Source organism: Prosopis cineraria, unplaced genomic scaffold (genome assembly GCF_029017545.1).
Source record: "Prosopis cineraria cultivar Desert tree isolate PC_DT_omini unplaced genomic scaffold, ASM2901754v1 PC3, whole genome shotgun sequence".
Lineage (NCBI taxonomy): Eukaryota > Viridiplantae > Streptophyta > Magnoliopsida > Fabales > Fabaceae > Prosopis > Prosopis cineraria.
In genome coordinates, this window is record NW_026555334.1 from 23,082,695 (window position 1) to 23,097,299 (window position 14,605).

Consider the following 14,605-nt stretch of genomic DNA (forward strand, 5'->3'; position numbering starts at 1 on the left):
TGTGTGTGGGTATGAATTTAAGCTAAAATCCTTTAGAAAATTTTTTGAACGAAAAAGGAAAGAAGACAAATGCATTAATGCAAGAAAAAAAGTGATTGTTGTTGCCTTATCATGGTAAGGGTACTATAATCTTTTTGTTTTAATTTATATTTAAACAAATAATATAAATGAACTCTATTCTCACATAAGTATCTTACCAAATAAATTTATAGTTATAATCATTTCATTCCTTTCTATTTCTCATGATTTCATTCATTTACATCACCTTGTTTTCCACTAACGAAACGTGACTTTAGTCTCAGTGGGAAAGTTTTGGAGACAACATCTCTATAGTTTCAGGAAACTATATTCATAAGAGAGATTTAAGGAAAAATGGAACCTAGATCGCACCAATCAAGGTATTACTGAATCACTGTCTATCACTTCGGCCAATCCGCCTTCTCTGTCACTAGCTTCGATAGCTTCAGTCAAATAGCCTTCTCGATTGCTGGCTTCTAAATCATACCATTGGTCTTGGTTTTCCGAGACCCCTAAATCCAAAATCCCCATCGACGCTGTGACTTTCAAACGGTCTGGAGGTTTCGGCTTGACAAAAGCAAAAAGGAGAGTCTTGCGTTTTCAACTCTAAGATACCTTCGCAGAGACAGCTTCAAGCACAAGAGACGCGCAGGTGGGTTTGCTAAAGCAATGGCCATTCGGCTTGGGCATTCGGATGGAATATTGGCCACATCAAATGGGCCTCTTCTAGTAGCTGAGCCCATTAGAATTTTGTGTTCTCTAATGGAAGTTTTCCTCTTGATTTTTGGTGAAAGCATCTTGGGCCTATAGATTGGGCTACGTTTTAAACCCGTGACCTTGGACTTTGAGGATGAGCTACCTCCTTCATATGACTAGTTACCTTAGTTTTTTGACCCTTATGTAATATCCACCCTGCTTTTTCTGTTCAATGGCCTTGAAAAGAAAACCATTATTTACTTTTTCAAAATTAGTCCCTTCACCCACGACTAGTGCTTTTCCTGTCAAATTCAGCCTTAACAACTATCTGCTCAGCCAACGTATTGTCCTCCTTTCCTATACTAGGTTGTATGTTCTTGCCCCCCATGTTTTCCTCTTCCATGCTTGATAGGATATCAAATCTTGACTTCACAGGCATTTTTTGTTCTTTTTCTCCAATGCTACTCTGACCCTTATTTTGACCTTGTGGACTTCTATCCAGCCCATTTTTCAAGAATGTCCCCCTTTGTGGGGGGTACTTCACCAAATTCCCGGTCCCAATGATCTCTTCCATCAGATCTTCAGTCACGATCTTGAGAGTAGACGGAGTTTCTTGCGTTGGCTGCACCTCATCGGTCATCTGTGTGTCTTCCATAAATGATTCAGCAATATCACCTTATGATGAGGTTGCAGGTACCTTATTTTCACCGGTATCTGATGATGTTGTAGCATGGAGTAGAAGGCACTTCTCTTTCCTATGACCATATTGTCCACAATGGAAGCAAATCACATTCAACCCCTCATATGCCACCATAAAGATGTGTCTTCTAATAAATCTGGATTCTAATGTTTTTGTCAGATCAACTTCCACACTGATACAGGCACATCCTCCTCTTTCCAACACTGATACAGGTTGATCGTTGATTGCCTTTTCTTTTGCTTGGTCCCATGTGTGATTTGGTTTTTAAAATATAAGGTGTTATTCAAGCCCAAAGAAAAAATGCCAAAACTAAGAACTTAGAATTAGTTGCAACATTACTTAACTCCCCGTGGAGTAGCTAAAAAGGAAAAAGAAAAGGAAAAAGGAGGCTATCCCATTGGCCAAGAAAAAGAATTGCTTCCATAACAAAATCCCAAGGCTCAATTCAGAAATAATAGAAATTACAGAACCCCTAAAATACTTGAAACCAATGGCCTCGAGCAAAGCATGATGCAATTAAAAACAGAGCAGTTATGTTGTATGGATTCTCTCAATTTTAACTAGAAAAATGAACCATTTAGAACAAATTTTAGCCGTTCATTCAATTTGGACGTTTCCAAACTTGATTCTTCTTCAACAAATAACCATTTTGATAGATTCACACCATCCAAATCAACTCAATGACTATGATTTGATCAAAATGACCACATTTTTCTGCCTAAACTTGAGAGAATCCAAAGGTGATACAAGTTAAATTCAAGAGGAGCCACGTCTTCGATGGATCGATCCTCTTAGAATGCAAAGGCGGATGCGTCTGCTGAGAGCTTCCAATTTGTCAAATTTGTCAGTTTTAGGTGTTTTGGGGTCTTTACCTTCACCTTTCTTTTTCTTCTTCTCTGCCTTCTTCTTCTTCTTCTTCTTGTTCTCTGTCTCCTCCTCTTTCTTTTCCATCTCTTCATTTTCTTCAGTAAGATCTGAACATTTCTCTTTCATGCTTCGCAAAGGTGTAGCAAACACATCCACAATATTCTGGAAGTCAAAAAGCAGATGAAACCAAACTTGTCAATAGGTGAATTAGATATGACATGTAACATTTGAGTACAATTTTAAGTATGGTATCATAGCTTATACCAGTGTTAGATTCACATACTTGGAAAATAGACTTGAAAGATTTGGACTAGTGCATATATTTGTTGTTCCTCACAGAAAAGGATATCACAACACAATCATTATAATTGCATTTCACAGGTTTTCAAGGATAAGCTAATGGATCATTAAATGGATTCCACATGATATGACAAGTATAATAGCTACTATATTCACCATTTTACTGGGATAATCTGTATATTTTCTTTATCATCATAAGTGAATTTATGGATTTAAATTCAGCAAGTGTCCTCATTACACTTACTCAACGAGTGTCTCAATTATAATTGTTGAATTTTATCAATACTTACCAAGATATATTTCTCTCAAAAAATTCAAAACAATCAATACAAACAGAACACTCCTTACTTATGATGTCCCTTCTAAAAATTTGATATCTGATACTTTTTGACTATTATATGACAAAATTATTGACAACCATTTGATTAAATCAAACCATTGTTATCGTGCCATATGAGAGATTTATTGAGTGAGCGTACTTAAACCGCTCACCGGATTTAAATCCTGATTTTATATGTTGTCTAATGGGCCATCTTTTAAACAACTAATATGGTTTTAACTATGAATAAACAGTGAGATACAACTCCAACAAGAGTTATTTAATGTCCTCACATGAAGGGATCCCGGTTCATATCTGTGTAAGTATTAGAGAGCGAGAGAGAGAGAGACCTGAGAGCAATTATTGTCAGCACCAAAATCTGCATAAGATTCTTCATCACTACCTCCTAAAGATGAACACCTGCCCCAACTTTCTCTGTTTGAGCTAGTAAATGAGCAACATTCTTCGGTCAGGCCATTTAGCTTATCCTGTAAAACCATTAATAGCAAATTTCCGATGATGCAACATATTCAAATATGAACTCTCAATCGTACAGTTGAAAGTTCACAAGACGTCGTCAATGACATAAGAAACTATGTGTTTGGTATACAGAAAAGTTTTTTTAAAAAAGAAAATAAGAAATGTACCTAGGAAACGAGTGGCCGTTTTTCCCATTTCCTTCATATAGAACATTTTTCTACTTACCAAATATTGTATAATTTAATACAAATATGAAAGATTTCAGCGCAAAAGAACACCCATAAAAGTGTAATGAACCATAAATATCTTCATGCCCATAACTTGATCTCTTAGTAGTTGTGGCGAAGCACCATTTGGAGAAATAGAAAACACAGGTACTTTTAGATTCAAATTTTACCCATACCAGGTTCGAACAAAGCTGGCACTGGTACTCTTGCATGCTCAAAAACAAGTATCATGTAGTTCTTTTCTCTATAAGAAAATAATTAAATACGTATGATGTGAATTTTTTATCAATAGAGTTTGATATACATTAAGTTGCATGCACAGCTTTCATATCATACATTTCTCGAACCTTTAGCTTTTATAAAATCATAGGAACTTAGAGAATGTATTAAGATTCATGGAAGCGCCAGTGAAGAGGGTTGAATAGTCAATTTTCAATCCTTTGAAGAGGGGTAGAAGAAGACAAAAAAGAAGATCCCAAAAAGTTATCAAATGGGACCTATTGGTGAACAATATATCCGAGGATTTAGTTGTTAATAGAACACAATGGCAGTACACAATCAATATACCCAACCTCACCAAGTAAAATAAATCTTGTTATTGTATATACAGAGGGTTTTTCTTTCCATCATTGTAATTGACATATATCATAAAATATTTTCCATTTAGTAGTATATTTGCTGCATAACTTTACATATGGACAAAATTGCCTAATTCCATACCCATGCCTATATCAAGGATGAAAATAGTTTGGTACCTGTGCGACAATAGAATTGATGCATGTAGCATGTTTAATGCAGGGATGGCAATCAGAACCATTATTGTAACTGAAGCTACACATTATCTGATTCAAAGATGGTATTTGAGGGATCACCTGTACATGTGAAGGCTCATCTTGGCCAGCTTCATCATTGCCGTGCATAATGTCCTTGCAATACAAACTAGAAGTCAGCTTAATAGAAGAAAGTTGATGAATGACATGAACAAAAGGAAACAGGATATACTTCAACAGTTGTCTCTGTTGCAACTTCAGAAAGAAGTTGATTAACAGATTTTATGGTTGAAATGCATGGAGGAGCAGATGATGAACTTGCCACACCACTAGCAGTGGACCGCAAGGTAGAAATGATCTCATACAGTATGCTCTAGCAATCAAGCAAGGAAAAATTAATTTCAGTCATTGAAACATAATAATATCAAAATATAAAGCCAGAAGCGTAACAAAAAAGGGCATGATGAATGTTAGTCAAATCAGACAACCTGGAAACTAAGCTCAGAAGTCTGATGACCTCTAAGGTATGATGAATGATGATCTTTCCATGGGAAGGGGGAGGAGAGAAAGAGAGAAGGACATGGTAGGATAATTTTTGTAATTTATTATTGAGGTTATTCAAGTCAAAAAATTATCAATTTACTTTGACCTTTGCTTAAGTGGAGAGGCTTTAATTTCAAATTGCCATCCCAAAACAGAAAAATATATTCTAATGTGACTTAAAAGCAGCTTCATGTGTTGGCAAAACACAAAAGAAAGCTGAACAAAAAAAAAAATACTTTGTTAAAATAAGCAGATTGTTTCCTTCTTTAAATCCAGGCTAAACAGGCTATAAATTGTGTGCCTCCAATACATTTGCCACTCCTCTTAGTGAAGGTGGGACTGTTGAAGAAAGACTTGTGTTTATAAACTGGTTAATATTTGTCTTTATAGAAAAGGGAAAGAGAATTTATTGAAGAGAAGAGCAATATAAAAACCAAGGACAACAAGTCCTCGAAAAAAAAAGGGGGGTGGAGTAAAGAATTGAAGACTTGGTTAATATTTGATAATATGTGCACTTGAAGTTGAAGAGAATGGACTGAATCAACCAGCAACAACAGTCATATTGGATGTATACTTGGGGGGGAAAAAGACAGAATTCTCTATCAATAACAAAGTTGATGCATTCAGGCTTCCAAAAATTAAATGCAGGTTACCTTGTTGCCAACAGAACCAATGTTTAAATGCCCCAAATCATAATATTTCTCCAGTTCACGCTGAAGACTGGAAGCTTGAGGTGGGCAGAGAACTTTGCAGAAGAAACTGGACACTGAATCATAGAAGGACTGCGGTCGAGAGGAGTTGTGATCACCATTAAATTTAATTACATTTTTATCACCCTAAAAATACAAACTTGTTTAGATATTTGTTCAGAATCAAAGTGGGAAAAAGAACCAACTTCTTTAATGATATTACAAGGGTACAAAATAATACCGCATAGGATTTGAAGATAAGATCAGAATGCTGGGGCTTAATGAACTTGTCATCACAAGCATGTCCAATCAAAACAGGAATAGATGTCTTGGGTGCAACCTGCAAGTTTTAAACAATTTGATATGGAATATATAAAAGAAGAACATAATTCTACTCTATCGAAGGATTCATTCAGCCAGAAAATATATGAAATTCAGAGGGCATTTCTAAGCAAAAATATGGGCAAGTAACAAAGTTTCCATCATTGTTTTTACTATCTAAAAAGCAAGAGAAAATGAAAAGAAACTATGGAATTTACAAACCAGCAAACAGTTGAGGTCCATAATATCGAATTTTGCCTTCCTCTCAATCACCCGCCTCATGTACTGTACAGCCATTTTAACCTAACATCCAGGCAATATCAAGAAAATTACAAAATTCAATAAACAAAACAAGGAGAAAAAAATGTCCAGAAGACGGTAAAAGATTAAGGGCTGCAAGTCTAGATTCATATGGCTTAACAGACGAGCCAGTAAAGTATAAAAACCAGTATAAATGGGGTGAAACTCAATTTCACACATACCAAACAATAACACTGTAATAAGAGTACTTAAAAAAAAAAAAAATCAATATTAGCACGATTTGAACTACGATACTTCAAGGAATATCAAGTTCTGAGAAAAGAAATAGCTTATGAAGCAGCCATCCCAGTTCATTCAATCAGAATAGGGCATTAATTAAAGGTAGATCATATTAAAGATAAGGTAATAAATTAGGAAACCCATATGCTAAATAAAAAGCAAATGAACAACAATTGCTTACTCCCTCCCTTCCCTGGCACGTGATCTTGTCATCCTAGGATAAGAAATCATACACCTATAAACAAATGATTCTCAGGTGGGCCAAATTAGTCTATGAATAATAAGGACCTTCCTCAAGTCCATCAATTGGAGATAGCAGCTTCAATGCTAGTATATAAAGAACTTTCACCAGAGTTTATTACATGCTTCTAACATCCACATGGAGGGAAAACTAAGAAAAAAGCCTTAAAGATCACTTAAAAAGATTTAGTGAAATAGGTGAAGAAATGGTAAATGTAAAGTTGGGAGTCAAATATGCTTGGTGCTAGAAACCAGTAAAAGCGAATAAGATAATACATTCTAAAAAAGAACTAGAAACTCCAGCAGAGGCATCCAAAGCATACATTACAGCTGACTAATAATAGATGAAGTTATATCGATGAAAGTATTGAGCAAAACACAACTAAATCCATCTCAAAATTAATGATGTGCTAGCTGTGACAGATATCATATAATTCAGGTTCATAACAACACGTGGTATTTTTTAGGGACCATTCATGGTCCCTCTTTAAGCATTTGTCCCTCTTTAAGCATTTGCGAAAAGCCATAGACAGCACATACGTTAGGGCTTAAGGAAAGAGGGAGATTACAGTGAACTTTGGAAGGCGGATCTTATAGACATCCACAAGCTCCATCATAAGATCATATAAGTTTGAAAAGGCACTATCCAACACCATTCCAGAAATAGAATGGTCTTCAGCTCCATAAAGAAGGCTGCACCATGCCAAAGTAAATAGACAGTCGTATAAGAATTATCATTTATGACCTATGAGAGGCTCATAGATGCATACGGATATGTAAAGGAGTGGAGGAAAACTTTTATGCCCAGTATAAAGTTGAGTTCAAAATTAAAACCATTTTGAGCCATGAAAATGTGCTAAGTCACTTATCCTCTTTCATTTTTTCAATAAGAATGCCTCAAACTGTTTTGTCTGCATGAGCATGCGATCACAACATTTTAGCTATAACTGAAGTGAATAATTAGAAATAACCCACTGAATTCCTTTTTCTCTGGCACAAGAAGTGAATAAAATGCCAAAGTAGGAGAAACCTTTACAGAAACAAACAAAACAATAGTACAAATCAACTCAAATATGTAATACCTGGTAACAGCACCCATGGACCTTCCCCAGAGGCCTATATGTGATATTTGTTTGTTGCTTCTTAAATGTGACACCACTACCTTAAGATCATCTTTCTGTCACACAAAGGAAATGAGTAAATAAAATTCGATTAGCTTCATATAATTTTATGAACCAAAGAACACATACAACTTATTTGAACAATTCTAAAATTCAACCATGAACACATAAATGTATAAGAGCATCTCTTCCAGAAGCAAAGCGGGGAATGATAAAAAGAAAAGGCCTTATATTTATATTTATGAAAGTAGTGTATAGAAGCTAGATTAAACAGTTGAAGTAAAATAAAAAAAATTAGATGGGGGCATAAAGGGGCAACATACTTCATGCCAACCAAGGCTAACATAGTCCCCATCAGATAAGCCTGATCCAGAGAAATCAAGAGTAAAGACAGTAATATTTGATGGAAGAAGAATAACAGCAGCTTCATTGGCATCTGCCCTACATCCACTGCATCACAGTACATATGTACATACATCAAACACAAGAATGGAACGGTAATGCCATTATTAAAATAGTTACACAATATACATAAACACACACACACACACACACACACATGTGATCGCAGTAGCTGTGACTGTAACAATTGTTTATACCTGTTTCCATGGCAATATATGACACAAGGAAGAGAAGTATCTTCAGGGAAAGGTGAAGGGAGATAATGGCTACATTGTAAGGTATGTCCCCTAGAATTCTCAAGCTGCATGATAGAAAAATGGATAATCTAGCTGTAAATAAACAACTGGAATCATAAATAGATGCAACTTTATAGACAACTATCACAATATGAAACATCAGGCAAATGACGTCCGTACTTGCCTCCAAATCCTGTCTTTGATATGTTCTGCCTGCAAGAGAAAATTCCCTTTCCCATAGGTACTGATCTGGATTATATTCTGCCCTGCACAAGTACAAAGGCAAAAAACATTACATTAAGATATGAGATGATTTAAGAGAGATAAGCACAAGCTGAGCAAGAGTTGCAAGGACAGCTAGTTCCTTGTTTTAATTGAATCACAAAACCAAATTTCAGAAACAGCAGTATTTGACAGAGAGAGTGAAAGATGTCTAAAAAATGTCTTCCAAGATGGTCGAGACTTGAAACAAGTTCTGATTAACACCATCCAGAACAAAGAGAAATGCAGTCAAACTCTCATAACAAGAAACTTAAATTGTTTGAACTTCAAACACCTAACTCCTCTTTAAGGGACATTAGGAAGGAAATAGACGATGGCATTACAAGCAGGCCGTAACAAATATGATACCAATCAAGCAATTTTCGCTGCAATTAACTGAATTCAAGGTCTAGAGAGAACCTCCAAAAGGTAAAAAAATAATACCTGGGGGGACGAATAACAAAGTTGATAAATTGCTCAATCATCTTCCTTCTACATGTAGCTCAGAATAATTACGCCTCATGAGATTACTAAGGTGAGAGGAGTCTCTAAGAACATCAAACTCAATCCTTCACCATCTTCAAAAATATATGTTCTTCAAGAGCAGCACCTTAAGAATCCCAAATCCCCCCAATATAGGAAACAGTTTCTTCCAAATGATTTTCATTCAAAAATTAGAATGCTGGACATCAATAATTTCTGCACGAAACAACACCAACTGGCTAAGAAAAGGGAGATATGGAATACAAAAGCAGAAAAGGCACCACAGTGCAAAAAGATTTCTAGTTTACGAAGATGCTGGTCCCCAAGTAATCATATGAAAGAGAGGGGAAGATCCCAATAAGCAAAAGCATTCTCAGATCCAAATGCCCTCAAAAGTATACAAAACATTGCATCTTGAAAAACTAGAGAAAACCCACTGTAAGCAGAGGTATTTACCGAAACAGAAGCTTAATTTAAAGCTCCTGCACCATAATTGCAGCAACTTTCTCAAGGTTAATAATTTAAAACTTGGGCCCCTCTTGTGCGTCAATTCCATGAAGGGGGTCCCAAACACGCAAGAAAAAGAGTTAAAAATGGTAAAAGGTTTAGAAAGCGAAAATGCGGAGCAAACTGAAGAACCCAAATTCCAAGTCAGATCCCACAGCTAAACTCCCACATTGATTTGTATGTATGAGGTTGCCTTCTGGGTGTTGCGGTATAAGAAAGAAAAGGCCGGCAAAAGGGGAAAAAGAAAGGGAAAAAAAGGTCAGAACTTTACCGGAACAGAAAGAGCAGTTCGGTTGTCAGTGAGCTGACCAAAAGAAAGTAAAATGGTCCACTCGTGAAGAAGAAAAAAGATGATGAAGAGGAAGATAGAATTGGAAGATGCAAGGGGGAAATTATTTTTCTACTTCTTGTTCCGTTACTGGGAACGAGAATTCGGCTTTTGGGATGGAAATCGATGTGAGAGTGAGTGATGAAGACGAGTAGAGCTGAAGTAGCCAGCTGGAATTTTCTCTTTAAAGTCTCTCTCAAGTCTGTTTATGCCTCCTGAAAATATTTGTTTCTTTTCAACTCAGAAATATACAATTTTGTATCCTTTTGAAGTTTGTCTTTATGTTTGAAGCTAATTAGTACAGTAGAGACTAATGAATGTTTTCTTATACACATAAGTGTAATGAATGTTAAAAATTCAATTTTTAATTCGAAAAAGTAAAATACAATTAATTTCACTAAATAATTAGTTAAAGTGAGACCTTAAAAATGTCCAAAATGAGCATTGTTGTTCCAATCCTGCACATTTTATAAAAAAAAATAATTATTAAATTGTTATAGTTTTAATTTAATTATAATTTAATTTTTAAATTTTGATTTGTTATAACTCAATCATTAAAATTATGACTTAATTGTAACTTAATTTTTAAATTTCAACTCCTACAACTCAATTTTTATATTTTTAATCAATTAAATATTAGTTTTTATATTTTAAAAAATAAATATTAAAAGTTTAAAATGCTTGTAATCTTTACAATTTAAAATATAGAGATTAATATTTAAATTATTAAAATTATATAAATTAATTTATAAGAAGTAAAGTTTAAAAATTAAATTACAATTAAGTTAAAATTATAAAAATTAAGTTATAATAAATCAAAGTTCGAAATTAAATTATGACAAAATAAAAGTTATAAAGATCAAATGATTATTTTTTTTTATATTTTAGATTGATATATTGATTATTAGAGAAATTATCTGTGAACACTAAAGTAATTATTTTCTTACCAATTTAACTTCCATGTACACATTATTTGATGAATGTTTATTTTTCAAAAATAATCACCGAACATCAATAATTAACAATAGAGCCAAGACTTATATACATAAATTTATATACTTAATATATTTTTGTCTAATCAAATCAAGACATATTAAATTTAATATATTAATAATATAATAATAAAAATTTATTATAGAATAAAAGGCCAATTTATTTTAACTTATTTTTTAAAAAATTTATTTTATGAATTTTTATCATATTTGTTTGAAATTTTTAAAATAATTAGAATAAAAAATAACAGATTTATAATCTAATATGATAAATGAGAGAAAATATTTTTAAAAAGTGGGATATGCAAAAATATGATAAAATTTTAAAATTGTATCATAATAAATTATTTTTATAAATAGAAATTAAGAAATATATCATAAAAATTTAAAAATAAGTAATAACTATATCTAATAGTCACTTTTTATTATTGTAAATAAACATAGAATAATATCAATTTTTTTTACAAAATATCTATAAAATAAATTTTTTTATATAATTTTTAAATAATCTAAAAATTATTTATTTTTAATCCTAAACAAACCGGCCAAATAATCTATAAAAAATACATATATTTTAATTTAATTAAAAACAAGTAATTTAAGGACAAAAGATTAATTATATAAGTTTTTATTTTAACCATATTGTATAAATTAAGATAATGCTTTTGCGGAATGCGGCTATTTACAAACAAATTTAAATTAAAAAGAGAACAAAAGCAATTGGATAAGGGCCAATTATGATGCATGCCGTATCTCAAGCAACAAAATATAAACCCACTAGTTAATATTAGTAAATTTTTGCATTAAGTAATTCAGTACTGTTTTATTAATTCTAAATGAATTTAAATACATTTATTTCTAAAATTTATTTAATATTTAAAAATACTATTTAATTACGTGTAAAAAGTTAAACGTAATTATAAAATGTAAAGCGATATTAATGAACCAAAATAATAACGAACTTTTTGTAAGCATCAATTTAAATTTTAAATATTAAATTCAGAGTATCAGATAGAGTATGATTTTACCATCTTCAAAATAGAGTATGATTAACGTTTAATTTAAAGTCAAATTAATCATATCATACTTTCTCAAGGTAATCGCATCATTTTGACCATTTGAATACATAATTATTACATATATATCCAAAAACAACAATAAGTTATTCCTTTTTTTTTTGCCAGAACAACAATAATTTATTTAAAATTTAGGACCATGTCTCCAGTAGTGAATTCCCCCCGCCCAAAAAAAAACAAAGAAAAAGCAATAAGAAATGGCATGAGTTGATGCATGACTTCTGTCAATTGACCTCATTATAGTGAAAAAAAAAATGCCAAAAAAAAAATTCCGTCAAAAATTGAGTCTACAAACAAAAATTTGACCTCGTTAATTATAGTCATGTAGCACAAAAGTATAAATGCCTACAACTATGAGAATGAGATCAACACCCTTCAATAAAAATTGTTAATGTTAATTGCTCATCCCACTGCAAATTTTTTTAAATATTAATCCAAATTTAATCCCTAAAACTTTCCACGCATAATGTTTTATAGCATGGTAAGAAAAATGGCAACCTTTTAATTATCTAACTTTTCTTCATAGAATTTCCATGAGACTTGTACAAAGTCTTGAATTTTCTATGAAGTGGGTAATTTAAGCCAATTTAAATTAGTTTCAAAAAATTTAGGACCAGTTTTAATAAAATTATATTTTTTTAATGTTCAAGCTTATTTAGATTGGCTAAAATAGATTTAACAAAATCTGGGCCAAGCCCAATGGAGTTTGGGCTTCGCCCAAATACACAAAGACAAAAATTAGTTTTTCACAAAAATAATATATTAAATATTAATTAATCTTTTAAATTTTAGTTCATTTTATATTAAGAAACCATATATTTAAGTATATTATTATATATTTTTTAAAAAAATTAAAAATATTCACATTCTTATATTTTTACTCTATAAAATATCTCAAAAAATATTTAAATTATATTTTAGTCCTGGTTTTTAAACTTTAAGATCTGCAAATTTTAAAAAAAAAATGAGCATTCTACACTTTATAAGCATTCCAAAAACATATTTTACATTTTATTATAATATAAAAATGGTTAATTTTAAAAGTAAAAATTGAAGTTTTTTTAAAGATTTCAGCAATTCAAACCCGTCCAAATAAATCCGAATAGATTAGGATTGGGTTTGTCTCTTCAAACTTTTTTTATAGCCTAATCAAATAAGCCTAACCCATTTAAATTATTTACTCTACTTTTCTATTATTATTCTTCCGTTTAGATCCTCCATACAAAGCTGCTGACCTAAAGGATTTGTATTCCTCATTATTTTAAAAGGGACAAAAGTATATTCCCCCATCATACACTTCAATTAATTTTTCAAATATGCTTTTCTTGGTTCAACGAAATTAGTTATAGATGGTACAAGAATATGATATGTGAACTACTAAAAGATTCGAATACCATGCGTTAACCTTTTGGCTAGATTGTGTCACTAGAATAGAATCTCATATGTGACTTAAACAACCTACAAAAAGTAAACTGCCATCAATTTGGATGCTATTATACTGAAAACACTTAAGAAGAGCCACATCCACAGCTTTTTCCATATCAATGGAATTGTTGTTCGTGACAACATCATATGTGATGATAAAGAAAATTGAATTAAAAGTTTCTCTATATATCTTGAATATTATCCCAACAATGCGGCTTAGCTCTAAAAATTTTAAAAGGTCTCAACTTTTGTTAAAAACATTAAATTTTCTAAAATGAACATCTACTTTTATAAAAGCTATCATTTATTCAACACAATTTCACCAAAAAATACCCCCTATCAGCAATTATCAAAATTAGGAATTTTATTATGAGAGACTGTTCAATCAATCATTCACCCTCAATTATGTTCTGAGAAGTAAACAAATTGATATGCTTGCTCACCAGTTTTCTTACAACAACTTAGATATCATTGCATGATTTTGTTTCACCTTTTATGAGAGATTGTTCGATCAATCATTCACCTTCAATTATGAGGTGCAGAAACCTAGTAATTTCTAAAATCGCCTAATCTATTTTGTTTCATTGCATGATTTCTCCTTGGCCTTGTACTTAAAAAAAAAAAAAAACACTTAAGAGCATAACATCAAATAAATTGTGATAATAAAGGAAAGAAGACCATTAAAATCCCAGAAATGAACATTTAATTCCAAAGTTGAGTGTCCTCTTTCATGAAAATACATCTACAGTCATGAAATCATACAGTCAGAGAGAAGAACAAATCATATATGTCATGGAGTTCACATTTTATAACCACATTTCTTTTCCTTTTTTTTTTTTTTTTAAAATCTCTTTTGGAATGTCCCCATACTGTCAATTTCGCCAAGTAAGAAGATTTGCATTCCCCACTCATCCAAGGAGCGAGCAAAGCATGTGGAAAACATCACCATGGGCAAAATGTCGTCTCCTAGTAGTGTTGAATGTGTTGTTCTGGAAAATAGAAAATGGTAATGCTCGTTCCCAGCTTTTTCTATTAGGAGTATTAATTAATATTAGGCAATAGGG

General features: G+C 32.3%; 1 protein-coding gene across 4 annotated transcripts; it reads right to left on the minus strand.

The window, feature by feature from the left end:
* Window positions 1–1,786: 1,786 nt before the first annotated feature.
* Window positions 1,787–10,235, minus strand: LOC129306367 (uncharacterized). 4 transcript variants are annotated; one of them, XM_054946920.1, is made up of 14 exons: window positions 9,992–10,230; window positions 9,175–9,429; window positions 8,654–8,735; window positions 8,431–8,534; window positions 8,155–8,281; window positions 7,793–7,887; window positions 7,280–7,403; window positions 6,153–6,233; window positions 5,851–5,949; window positions 5,574–5,756; window positions 4,610–4,750; window positions 4,480–4,533; window positions 3,251–3,388; window positions 1,787–2,443 (listed from the first exon to the last, which is right to left on the minus strand). In XM_054946920.1, the coding sequence occupies exons 2-14, from the start codon at window positions 9,213–9,215 to the stop codon at window positions 2,171–2,173; spliced, it is 1,542 nt and encodes a 513-aa protein (XP_054802895.1). In that variant the 5' UTR covers window positions 9,216–9,429; window positions 9,992–10,230; the 3' UTR covers window positions 1,787–2,170. The 4 variants fall into 4 exon arrangements, with proteins under 4 accessions (XP_054802895.1, XP_054802897.1, XP_054802896.1 ...); XM_054946922.1 differs by lacking the exon at window positions 9,992–10,230 and adding an exon at window positions 9,670–9,934; XM_054946923.1 differs by having other exon boundaries at window positions 2,303–2,443; window positions 3,251–3,344; window positions 9,992–10,235.
* Window positions 10,236–14,605: the final 4,370 nt, after the last annotated feature.

Excerpts from the sequence above, each read along its gene's own strand:
- LOC129306367 (XM_054946920.1), bottom strand. The coding sequence starts at position 9,215 with ATGATTGAGCAATTTATCAACTTTGTTATTCGTCCCCCCAG. Across the intron at positions 8,736-9,174 it reads TTTGTTATTCGTCCCCCCAG|GGCAGAATATAATCCAGATC; the intron begins GTATTATTTTTT and ends GTACTTGTGCAG. Across the intron at positions 5,757-5,850 it reads TTATCTTCAAATCCTATGCG|GGTGATAAAAATGTAATTAA; the intron begins GTATTATTTTGT and ends TTGTATTTTTAG.